Consider the following 12616-nt stretch of genomic DNA (forward strand, 5'->3'; position numbering starts at 1 on the left):
AAAGCATAATTCAACTCGAGCACACATAAATCTCTTTCTAAACACCCATACTGATTAATGGAAGAGATCCAAACAATCGAGGTCCATGACTATGAAGAAAATGATTCTTCCACCTGTAAAGACAAAAACCTAACAGAAAATTCAAATGGATAAATTGGACGACTAATCCGTTTACAGACCAATAACAAACAACCACATGAAGGTAATTAGACCCAAAACAAATCCGACTCTAAAAATAGAAACAGTCCTAATGACAAATCCAAAATAAAATTAACTTTAACTACTAAAAACTCCCAAAATAACTTTATCACCCTCCAAAATCTAACTCAGACCCACACAAACACGTTTAGAGCTCGAGATCAATGTCAGCCCGGGAGCCAATACTCAACACCGTCGGGGCCGCGACGGTGTCAACAAAGGAGTCTCCCGGCCGGTGGAGAACGTCTCCTGAACATGACACTGAGACAGAGCGCTTGAGACCTACGAGTTTGATGAAGATGAACTTGGGCTCGAGGTTGTCGTGGCTCGCCAAAGCTTTGTGACCTCCTCCGGTGAGGGCGAATGTCACCGTCGGAGTCTATACGGAGTAGGGGACCTCTCTTTCGGCGAAAAATCTTCAAGAAATTACCACACCAACTTGCAATAAAAACCACATGTGAAGGTTGCCGGTCTCAAACATGGTCGCTGGAAAGGTCTCCAGAAAGAATGCATGATTTAGAAAAAATGGAGAAAGAAAAGCCATGGGAGTAGAAGTAAGATCTAAAGGAGACGAAAAAAGGGCCCCTCTCCCGGACGGAGCTTCGCCGCTGGATAGACCAAGGTGCGTCCGGTGACCCAGAGGAGGGTGGCCGTGGAGAAGAATAAGGGTTTAAGAAAAAAAAAACCCTAATTTTAAAAAGAGACTTTGTTTCTAGGGAGAGCGTTTTGATTTGTATCTTAATCAGAACGTTTACATAATGCAGTTCTATATGCCCATTTTTTAAAGTGAGACTATCAATTATGACATATATATTCGCAGTACAAGCGTATGAGACATATCAGTCAAGATTACATGATAGCACATAGTCATTCAACTCAAAGAGAATAAAATTCCACTTGTACAAGAGGGGACATGTATTTCTGCAGCTCATGAGAATCAAACTCAGGACCTCGCGGTGGAAGTAGATATGATATAACCACTAAACCAAACTACTACATTCCCACATTTGATCAAATATGTGATGAATTGATTAAAAAATGACAGAGGTTTTAAGTTTTCAGCAAGATATACAAGATTTATAATTTTTATGTAAATTAGTTAATGTTTTAATAGTTCCAACTAAATTAATAGTAAACTATAAATATACTATCATACACAGTTTGTTAACAGCGAGGGAGCGACGGTAGGGGTTGGTGGAGTGGCTGGTGGGCTTACTTGTATGGCAAGTCGCCACTTTAGAATCTATTTGTGAACGTCGACGAGTAGCTCGTGCCACCAAAGTCTAAGGCTCCGTTTGGAACCCGGAAAATAGGAGGGAAATGAAAATGAAAATCCCTCCTATTTTACTTAGGTTGTTTGGATCGATGAAAATATGGTAGAAAAAAAATATGATGGAAAATGCGAGGGAAAATGTATAACTAAAATGAGGATTTCATTTTCCTTCGAAAATCAAATGAAAAATGAGAATCTCTCCACATTTGTCTATGAGAGGATCACATTTGTCTAGGGTAAAAATGTAAAACTTTTTTAAAATGGGCAAAAAATGTAAAAAAAAAAAAATTTAGGGGGTCTAATTAAAAAAATTCAGGGTAAAAATGAAATTTTTTTAAAAAAATGGGTCAAAAGTGAAAAAATTTTAGGGTAAAAATGTAAAACTTTTTAAAAATGGGCAAAAAATGTAAATAAAAAAAATTTAGGGGGTCTAAATGAAAAAAATTCAGGGTAAAAATGAAATTTTTAAAAAAAAAAAGGGTTAAAAGTGTAAATTTTTTAGGTTAAAAATGTAATTTTCTAAAATGGGCAAAAAATGTAAATAAACTAGTCTCTTCGTTACTTTCCCGTCAATTTTCTCTCATATTTTCCATGACTTCCAAACACAATTAGAATTTTGACTTTTTCTATTATTTTCTCGCACATTTTCATTTTCTCTATTATTTTCACTTTCTCTCTTATTTTCCGGGTTCCAAACGGAGCCTAAGTGTCTTGAGAAAGGATTGGTGTTTATTTGTCTACAACTCTCCATGTCTGTCATTCATGATCCGTTTTTATACTTCAAAAAATTATAACGATCTTAGCCCATGAAACTTTTCACTTAAGTGTTGTTATACTTCAAAAAATATAACGATCTTAGCACATGAAAATTTTTAATTGCACTTTAGCGAACGTTTTAAAAATAATAAATAAATAGTCTATTTAATGATGTGACAATTAAAGCTAAATATTTTGTATACTCTTATCAATTAGGCAATTATATTACTTTTCAAAATAAAGTAAAAGTTATAATTGAATCGGTGTTTATTTTATTTTTCTATTGTAATATTTAAAAAAATTATAACGATCTTTGCGCATGAAAATTTTCAATTAAGTGTGGTTATATGTCAAAAAATTATAACGATCTTAGCGTATGAAAATTTTAATTGCACTTAAGCGAACGTTTTAAAAATAATAAATAAATAGTCTATTTAATGATGTGGCAATTAAAGCTAAATATTTTGTATACTCTTATCAATTAGGCAATTATATTACTTTTCAAAATAAAATAAAAGTTATAATTGATGATTAAACGTCATAACTTTTAAAATCTAGGTAACTCATTCAAACTCTCTCTCTCTCTCTCTCTCTCTCTCTCTCTCTCTCTCTAAGCTTTTGCTAAAAATTAGGTTTTCCGGATATTTTTTTTTTCTAAATCGTGTTATCAGTAGTTATGAAAACAAATTGAGCTTATGTATTAACGTTTTGTCCTCTGCTTTTTTTTTAGTCGATTATTTTTAATAACCGGTAGCAATTAATAAATTTATGGGTTTCTAAATTGCATATAGTTAATAATTAATAAAACTTGTTAATAAAGTGCTGTCTACATTTTTATTTTTATTCTAAATTAGAATCGATCAAAGGGATTTTTTGAACCTTCTGATCAGTTAATAATTTGAGGTGTTGATTTTCAATTATTGTTTGCTAAAATACAATTTCAATGTTTTAAAAATGCTATTTAACTAATACTCTTATTTAAATGTATTTTTCATGTGCACTAGTAAGGTCTATTTTAGTGTTAAATATAGAAATTGTACTTCTTTTAAAAAAAAAAACAAACAAACAAAAAATAATTAAAAAAAGAGTACAATTTGGAAAAGAATTTTATTTTAATTTTATTTTCTAGACCTAATAAGTAGCGAAAAAATTGTAAATGGACTTGCTATGTGCCAATACATTGAAAATGACTTTTGTCATAAAAAATTAAAAAAAATAAAAATCCTCCAAATACCTTCTCTCATTTTTGTATCTCCTCTCGATGCCCACTCTTCGATGTCGAGAAGGACGGGTGTGGAATTAATTGGAAAAAATCATTTTTTATTTTATAATTCTATTTAAGAAAAATACTGAATTTTAATGACTTTAGATAATATGTTCTTCAATTTTAATTATTTTTTAAATATCAATCTTTTAATTAATTCCGATCACTTTTGATGAAATATAATATGTTCTACAATAGAGTTCAAAATTCATCTATAGTCGTCAAACATCGTCAGAGTAACATATATTTAGAGAGATATTTTTGTTAAAAATGATACAATAAATCTAATTTTGATATATTACGATTTCCTAGATCTTCGAAAATGAAAAATTCAGATTTTTTAAGTAATAGTTACGACCAAAAAACACGGTCGCTCCGCCTCGAGAAGCCGAGTCTTCTGGTGGGCCCCGGATCGTCGGAACATCGGATCGTCGGGGCCCAAACCCGAACCGAGGTCCGAATTCGGATACCATTATCAGGGAAATCAACCACCGAGAGTCACGAGGGAAACCCGTGACGCGGAAATGGGCGGTCCGACCAGAAATGGAGTCTTTGGTATACCAGATTGCAGAGGCCCGAAAAAAAATGATACCCAGGACCTTAAAAGCCAAGACCAAAATAGTATTTTTATTTATTTATTTTCAATAAGATATTTTTCCATGAAACCCAAAAAAATGTACTCCTTCGGTCCTTCCTTCCCACAAAATAAACAAACATGTACAATTTAAATTATTATAATAATAATAAAACACAGTTCGTTCAGGGAAAAAGACACAACAGTACTTTCACAGTACCGACTATACACATAAAATGATGAAATACATTTAAAATTATGCGCAAGCCTGGTGGAAATAAACAGCGTAGATGTGGGAAAAAATAAATCCAGAGAAAGACGATGGTACATCCTTTGAGAATAGCAGTGGATTAAACGCATCTCGTTGTACAGAGAAAGACAGTGGAGATTTTGAAAGAAGCTACGAGAGCTCTCTACTTTCTCAACTGTCATTTCTTTGTACAAAGAAATGGATTTAACCCTTTTCTTTTTCAAACGCCGCAACTACATAAATACCATGAACTAGGTTTCAGAAATTGTTTGGGTTTAGAAAGAGTGAACTTTCTTTTGCCATTTATAGGCAGATTGGAATCGGAGGGTTTTCTTTGGCTCAAAGGCTGTGATCTTATGCCACGTGTTTTTTTAACTTTAATCCGACGGTGAGGCCTTAGGTTTTTTTTCATTGACCACTCAGTTTTAGTTATTTCAAGTTCTGCCCCCTAAATTACAATGTATTTAACAGTTATGCCAAAACTGACCCAGAATACAGATGATATTATACTAATTGCCCGCACATAGTACTTCAGTCAGATTTCGGAAAAATCAAGAATTATTGAGGAAAATCTCATGTATATTTTTAAACAAGTAGCTCTGCCATTTTCTACAATACCATCGTTACACATTGTATAAAATAAATAAACTCTAAAAAAATATGTTCCAAGGATGTTCCATGGAATTCAAGGTCAACGAAGAAAAAGATTAGTCTAAAATCTATATTTGCAATCTCAGAAGTTAGTTTAAAAGATCTTCCAACTAACTTATTTTCTCCTTCAAAAGCTTCTAACAATTATCTTTTCAACTATTTTATCCGTCCAACTGTTTGGTCCAATCAAACGATGCCCAGTGGCTGGCGAAGCTCTGAACGGCTAGTTTTTGCTCCTCCGGCGACTCGTATCTCCGCCGGCGCCGGCGATACATGTCCTCCTCCGGAACTTTCAGTATTCCTCTCACAATGTTCATACCAAAGTCGTGGGAAAATTCTCCCTCGTCGTCGATCGGGTGTAGAAACCCTTTGCTCAGCCCGAACTCGACGTGGAAGTACGGAATGTTTTCGGGGATCGATTTTCGCAGACCCTTCACGCCCGTCTCGATCAGCTTCTTCGCGTTGTGTTGACTCCACTCGCTCTCGGCTTCCTCTATTTCCTGAGTCAACGTACCCGATATGAATAAATAAAAAAAAAAAAAAATCAAAGTGTATATCTGTATTTACGTTATTATAATATTAAAGACGGACCATTTTGAAGTAATGAGGAGCTTCTTCGGCGATCTCTTGAGGCATCGGAATACACTCGATCATACAGTGGCGGCGTTGCTTTGCGAAACCCATGGCCGTCTCGAGAAACACGACTTGTTTGTCTTGCTTGGCGAACATCATGATGAGGCATTTCTTGAAGTTCCGAATCTCCTCCCAGACGTATTCGTCCACGCTCCTCGAGGCTTGTACGTGCTGCTCAAAATTTCAAATTATCCTCCACATATATATAACTAACATTTGGATTTTATTTTCCTTGAAAAATAATGAGAAAAATCTAAAAACTCAAAGGATTCTTGCACTTTTCCTATACCGCGTCTATCTTTTCATTTTACAACTACATTTTTTACCCTCAGATTTTCATGTTTTTCTTATTTTACACCATTTTTCTGTTAGGATCTAAGTGGCTCATAATGATTAGTAGATAATTACGTGAACGAGATTCTTGAAATTTCCCTCGATAAAATCCAGTTTCTGAAGAAAGGCTTGATAATCGCATAGATATTAGGGATGCTTATTACCTGCATGGGTAAGATACAACAATGGCCGGGGACCACGGGCTCCGACTGAGGCAACGTCAGGTAAGTGAAGTTTCCGACGGAGACGACCAAATGGGCCGGTCTCTTCGGGTTGTTGTAGCAGAAAGTGCAGTCATGTTGTTTCATCGAAGAGAAGCGATTCGAAACGGCGCTCGTCTGAGAGGAGGCCTGGTCCCGCCTCTTCCTCGCGGCCGACTTCTTGGTCGGAGCGTCGCCGTCGTAGTCGTACTCGTCGTCCGCTTGCCCCGACAAGCTGAACTTTTTGTTTTGCGTTATCTTCTGGGCGAGGTTCAAGTCTCCGTCGTCCTCGTTCCTCTTCTTTCGGAGAGACGCGTCTTGCTTCACAAATCTGGGCAAGAATGAAAAGTAATATATGCAAAAGAAGAAATGTTAGGAACCTAGGGTGTATTACTGTTAAGTATAATTTAGTAATTAGTTGAGAGAAAATTCACTTTATATATGTAATCATAGGTCAAATTCGGTTCATATATCCAAAGTTTCGTAAATTCTATAACTAACGGTATTTTTACCAAATTACCCTTAGAAGCATAGTTTTAGAAGAAAATCCTGATGGGCGGCGCAATAAGAGAATTTTATTAGTTTTAAGGGTAATTTGGCAAAAATGCGTATAGTTTTAGAATTTATGCAACTTGGGATATAAAGACCAAATTTGACCCATCATTACACATATAAAGTGAAATTTATCTTAGTTAAAACATTTATAAGCTATGAATAGAGAGCAGGGAAGTAACCCAAGTGTCGTTGGTCTAGTGTTTCCAGTTCCCTAAATGTTGTGGGGTCAGGCGGGTAACAGTAAATTAAAAAAAAAAAGAATAGACAGCAGGGAAGTGGGAAATATAGGCCGATTTTGGGTGAAATTTGGGATGTATTCCTTAATAAGAACAAGCCTCTCGAACTATCTTTGCATTTTTCTACTCTGCTAGTAAATGAAATAGGCAGGTTCTTATCAGAAAAGTACCTGTTTGAGCCTTCCTCTTTTCGTGGGGGTCGGACCATAGTAGCTTTAGTATCTTGCTTGGCTCTAATTCTCTCCACTTCTTGCTGATAAACAAATAAAACCATTCAATTTTGTTTTACCAATACATAAATTCCAAAAAAAAAAAAAAAAATGAATGAAATGAGAAACCGTCATTACCATAAGTTTCTCAGCTTCCTCGTGTTTTCCTTTTAGACGAAGCTGTAGAGCCTTTGCTGCCAGCTGGTTAGCGCTCATCGAAGGGTCGATTGCAAAACTAGTCTCGGGTTTTTCTGACTGACTGCTATTCCTAACAGGACTACTACTACGAGCTTCCCTGCTCTGGCTTTTGAGAACTTCTTGCATAAAGCTTCCGTCCCCGGAAAACTTGTTTAGCATCGATACGGTGTCGGAAATGAGACCGGCGTCGTGGGTGGAGGAGGAACCGGGTTGACTTTTTCGTTTACCCCATGATAAAGAATCTTGAACTCTAGGCTCCCTCATTTTGGGTACTTTCACAGAAACGTCCTTCAGATAGTCCCGTTTGGGTGGGCTCTGATTATCCTGATCATGTGGAATTCAAAAAAATGGTACCATCAAAAGATAAACATGTACTTAAAGTGAAGATCAATAATAAACAATGATATCAAATTTGTACAATTAGTCGTGTAGTAAAATAGTATAATATGGCCTAAATTTGCTCAATTAAAAAAACAAAAGAATTAGCCAAATAAGCTACCGAAAGTCTAAAAATTGCTAGATAGCCAACTTTTTGTAAATAGCCACCTCAACTTATTTACGGCACTCAAAAAAACAAAAATACCCAAAAATATTCCCGCATATTTTGGGTTTTTTTGTCTTTTTGAGTGCCGTAATTAAGTTGAGGTGGCTATTTACAAAAAGTTAACAAAACGTTGGCTATTATACAAAACGCTATTAGTCCAATCGCTATATAGCTAAAAGACCCTTACAAAAATGAGGGTATACTTACGCAGAAGTTTAAGATGCCAAGGAATTATTTCGCAAAAAATAATAGAAGCAATAATAATTACTACAGAAAACATCAATTGTACTCTTTCCAAGTACCTTGTCGGAATCCTTGCGGTATTGACTTCCCGAACCACCCGTTTGACTTTCTTCAGGGGACCGGTCCCTTCTTTTTCTGCTATGTATGGCATGAAGATGAGCTCGAGCCGGTGCAGCTCTATGCGATGATACTGATACTGCCAGCTGGCCCAGAGAACCCCATCGCTCTCCCACCACGCTCTCGATTTCCCGTCCATCCCGAGCCGCTTGTTCTTTGGCTCGTTTCAAGGCCTTGAGTCTCCAACTCGCTCCACCGTCTCCGACGATAGAAGAAGCCAATAGTTTGCTTCCACGGCCTTCTTCTTCTTCTTCTTTTTCCTCTGGATAGCCACTCCCATTGTCTTTAAAATACGGATTCAGTTCCCTGGGATTGGCCTTTGGCTGATTTCAGAGCAAAGAGCACTAATTTTAACACACCCAAAAAAAAAAAACCCTACACACCATTGTAGTTCTTCACCTATCAACACAATGGTGTTCTAATTTGCAAGACTATAATTGAATTGGGACTGTGATTGGATGAACATACCTCCTCGTTCTTCGATTCCACGGGCTCTGTCTCGACTGGTCTTTTTTCCGTCTTCTCGCCAGGTTTGAGCATCCACTCTAACCCCATTTCCTTCCTCACAGTTTCCTTCTCTTTCAATTCTTTTTCTCTGCCATCGTCTATACAAGTAGTTTTAAAATCAGCATATTTACACACATCATACATGACATTAAATTAATACAGCTTCGAAACTTACCAGACTTGTCGATTTCAGACCCGTCTTCTCGGCCCCTTTTCTTCTCTATTTTCCTTCTGTCTCTCTTGCCCTTTCCTCTCCGGCTAGAACGAGTGTCGCTGTCTTCAGATTCAGACTCACTATCTCCACTTTCACTCTCTTCCGACGAATACCATTTCTTCTTCCGAGAGCTCTTCTTCACTCTCCCAAGCTCTTCATCCGAGCTGCTATACCGAGAAGAGCTCTTCTTCTTCTTTTTATTGTTCTTCTTCTTATTCTTCTTCTCATTGCGACTCGACTTCGTTTTATCTGTTTTTGAATCGTCCGAGCCATCGTCCTAAGACCCAATCACCATGGAAACAGCTCTCCGTTAATCAAATACATTTACGAATTTCCAGATTAAAGAAGAAACCAATATATTTATTTACCTTATCAATCTGGTCGCACGGTATGAATTTCAACCCTTCAAACATGCTTTTTTTTTTTTTTTCTTTCTTTCTTCAAATTCAAAAGAAGGTATAGCTATCGTGAGAAAAAAAAACCAAGAAAAACCTTTCTTCTTGATTTTTAGTCTTTCTCTGAGGCAATTTGGTCACCGATTGCACGGAGCGAGAGAAAAATAAGACTCAAATAATAGAGGGATGTCGGTTTTTGTTGGGTTTGTCGTTTTTCTTAGACTTTGCTCTGTCGTTTCAAGATGATGAACTGTTGTTGTCGTTTGATTTATATTTTTCAAAGAAAAACAATGACAATATAGTTGCCCATCATTTTATGATGTTAGCCCCCCTTTCACGCTCTTCTTTTATTACTACTTTATATTTACATATAATTTAATACTAAAAAAATGATATTGATTTAGAATCAAACATATAATAAGATATAGAAAGTTATCGCTCAAATGATGTGACATCCACGCCTAAATTTCTCTGTTTATTTTTTTTTATTTTTATAGAGCCAGTGTATTTGTTAAATCATAAAATCGAGTTTAACTTTAATCACAGTTTCTATAACAAGTTAACAACAAAGGAACACTCTCAAGCCAGTTATTGTAATGTTCACACAAAAAGTCACAAACAAAATTTAACTTTGTTAGCGAATATTATAAATGTCACATCATAGATTATGAATTTGATGATTTAAGGTTCAACAAACAAAAATAATAAAAAACTAAAATAGCTAAACTCGATCAATATAACCATTACATGATTATCAATCTTCCATATTGACTCGTGTCTTAACGTGATATAGTTTATTATTATCACTTGAGGTGATCTTATCATAAGCATGTCAATATATTGAGGGCGAAAATCATGTTAAAAACAAATATTTTTCATTTACTTTAATATTGACATAATAAAGGTAATTCTTAAATCTGTCACCAAAAAATTGCAAGTCATGAAACTTGTATTTGTGCTATGTAAGTATTATGTTAGTGCAATTATGAAGCCAAGAGAATTGCGGAAAGAATGATGATTGACTACATTGCATCTTTGTTTCTTCGATCGACTTATTTTTAATGATCCAGATACCCCCAACATTGAGCAACACCTCTCCGTTTTCAACTAGGTCATCCATCATCAAATATCCATTTGACGCGTAAGACTAAAAAAAAAAAAAAAAAAAAAAAAAAAAAAAAAAAACACTTACTGTCTCGTCTCTAAACAAATCTAATTTCTTATAAAGTACTTGGAATGGGCAGAAATGCAAATGCATCATAGCTAAAGAAAACTTATTATGAGCGATGTTCAAAATAATGATAAGTTTATCGACCATCGACAGGTAAGTTATAATGATTTTAATACAATTACCGATTTCTACCGATCTAAATTTACTAGTATACCACCGACGGGTATATATATATAAACCTATTTTATATTTATAATATTTAGACATAATGAAAACTTAAATATTTCGATAGTTATAATTTGTTATAAAAGTTAAAAAAAAAAATTATGATAGGTCATATATATATATATATATATATATATATACACATACATGAGAATACATATTCTACTTTTTAACTATATTTTTTAGTTATATATATATATATATATATATATATATATATATATATATGATAGCTTTGTAAACGAGAAACGAGGTTTAACGAGAAACGAAAAAGAGGTCGAATACTATTAGGGTTACATTGTGAATTGGTTAATCTGAACAATACAATAAGAGCGGAATATATAGACAAAGTAATTAACGCTAAAAGACTAAACTACCTTTATATAATATATATAACTAATATATTCAATATCCCATCGCAAACTCACGATCCTACATCGAGAGTTTGTTATACAAGAAATGGAAGCGGAAGTAGAAAATGCACCGAGTCTTCATGAAGATGAGGAAGACATTGCGTGAGATAGCGAGCGAAGAGCTATCAAAACTGCACGATTCCAAACTTTGATAATTTATACCATCCAAATGAAGACCGGTCAAATGAAGAGAATCTACAATCCTTGATCTTTTCAACTATCTTGAAGTTTATAAATTCCCGAATACGAACTCAAAATACCTAACAAACATCGAAACAACCAACTCGAAAACCCCAAATAAAATACCTAAACAACCAATACCCAAACAATCAAAGTGAAATTTCCCAACAGAATACCCAAACAACCAACCAAAGTGAAATTCAAAAAAAAAAAAAAAAACCCAAACAATCAATCAAAGTGAAATTCTCAAACAAAATACCCAAACAATCAATCAAAGTGAAATTCTCAAACAAAATACCCAAACAACAAACCAAAGTTAAATTCTCAACCAAGACCATAACACGCATTGCAAATCAGGGTCAAGAGATGAAATCCACGGTAAATCGAAACAAATCACGATCAAAAGAGAAACGACCCACGACAAATCGGGGTCAAGAGAGAAAACTCACATCAAATCGAAACAAATCGGGGTCAAGAGAAAAACGATCCACGGAAAATCAAAACAAATCAGAGGTCAATAGAGAAACAACCCACTAAAAAAACTAAACTATTCAAACAAACCCCCAAATAACCAACTTCAAATCACAAAACAAACAGCTCAAATACCTGCTTCAAAACACTTAAAATACCCAAAAATCTAACCATTTCAAACAAACCAAAAATCCATTGCAAATACTCAATGCAAAACAATCAAATACCCATTACCTATAAATTATTTGCAGTTTTGTTCGTGCTCGATAGATAGACTTTAAAAGACTCAAAATGAAATCTTTAAATTTCTTATTTTACTATGTTCAACTTTATGTATTCCTCTATCCGTATAGTACATTGAATGCACATGATTGGCTATAATGGAGTTATCGTTATTCGTATTAAGAGCTACTCTAGGAGGAATGTTTTTATGAGGTGGTAACGATAATAACTATCTTTGTAGCTCCAAATTGTTTCAGTTTATGCTCCTACTTATTATCTGGATATACCAAGAAATATGTACGGTTTAATGAGGCTACTACGAAATATTTACTCATCTCACCGTTGAAAGTCTACCTCTTATTTTTACGAATATTATATTAATCATTTATGACGATCCAACGGTTGACGAAGGCGCACACTCAATTTTGACATTGTTGGTCGGGGCAGTTGCGAAAGTAAATTCGGAACTCATATATTCACTCAACAGAGAAACTTAAAAATACTCCAAACACCATCTCCACCGTTCAGAATGGACGAACATGTGTTATGAACATTATGGATAAATTTTGTGACATTCCAACGGT

General features: G+C 35.0%; 1 protein-coding gene across 1 annotated transcript; it reads right to left on the bottom strand.

Annotated features, from left to right (window-relative positions):
- Window positions 1–4873: 4873 nt before the first annotated feature.
- Window positions 4874–9517, bottom strand: LOC149380136 (CwfJ-like family protein). Its single transcript, XM_089603210.1, has 9 exons — window positions 9324–9517; window positions 8917–9232; window positions 8703–8839; window positions 8177–8557; window positions 7271–7654; window positions 7094–7176; window positions 6097–6463; window positions 5558–5770; window positions 4874–5466 (listed from the first exon to the last, which is right to left on the bottom strand). The coding sequence occupies exons 1-9, from the start codon at window positions 9366–9368 to the stop codon at window positions 5128–5130; spliced, it is 2265 nt and encodes a 754-aa protein (XP_089459336.1). The 5' UTR covers window positions 9369–9517; the 3' UTR covers window positions 4874–5127.
- Between the last annotated feature and the right edge of the window lie 3099 nt (window positions 9518–12616).

The sequence above is a fragment of the Urtica dioica genome, chromosome 12 (genome assembly GCF_054948205.1).
Source record: "Urtica dioica subsp. dioica isolate 48M chromosome 12, U.dioica_male_clone48M_v1_H2, whole genome shotgun sequence".
Lineage (NCBI taxonomy): Eukaryota > Viridiplantae > Streptophyta > Magnoliopsida > Rosales > Urticaceae > Urtica > Urtica dioica.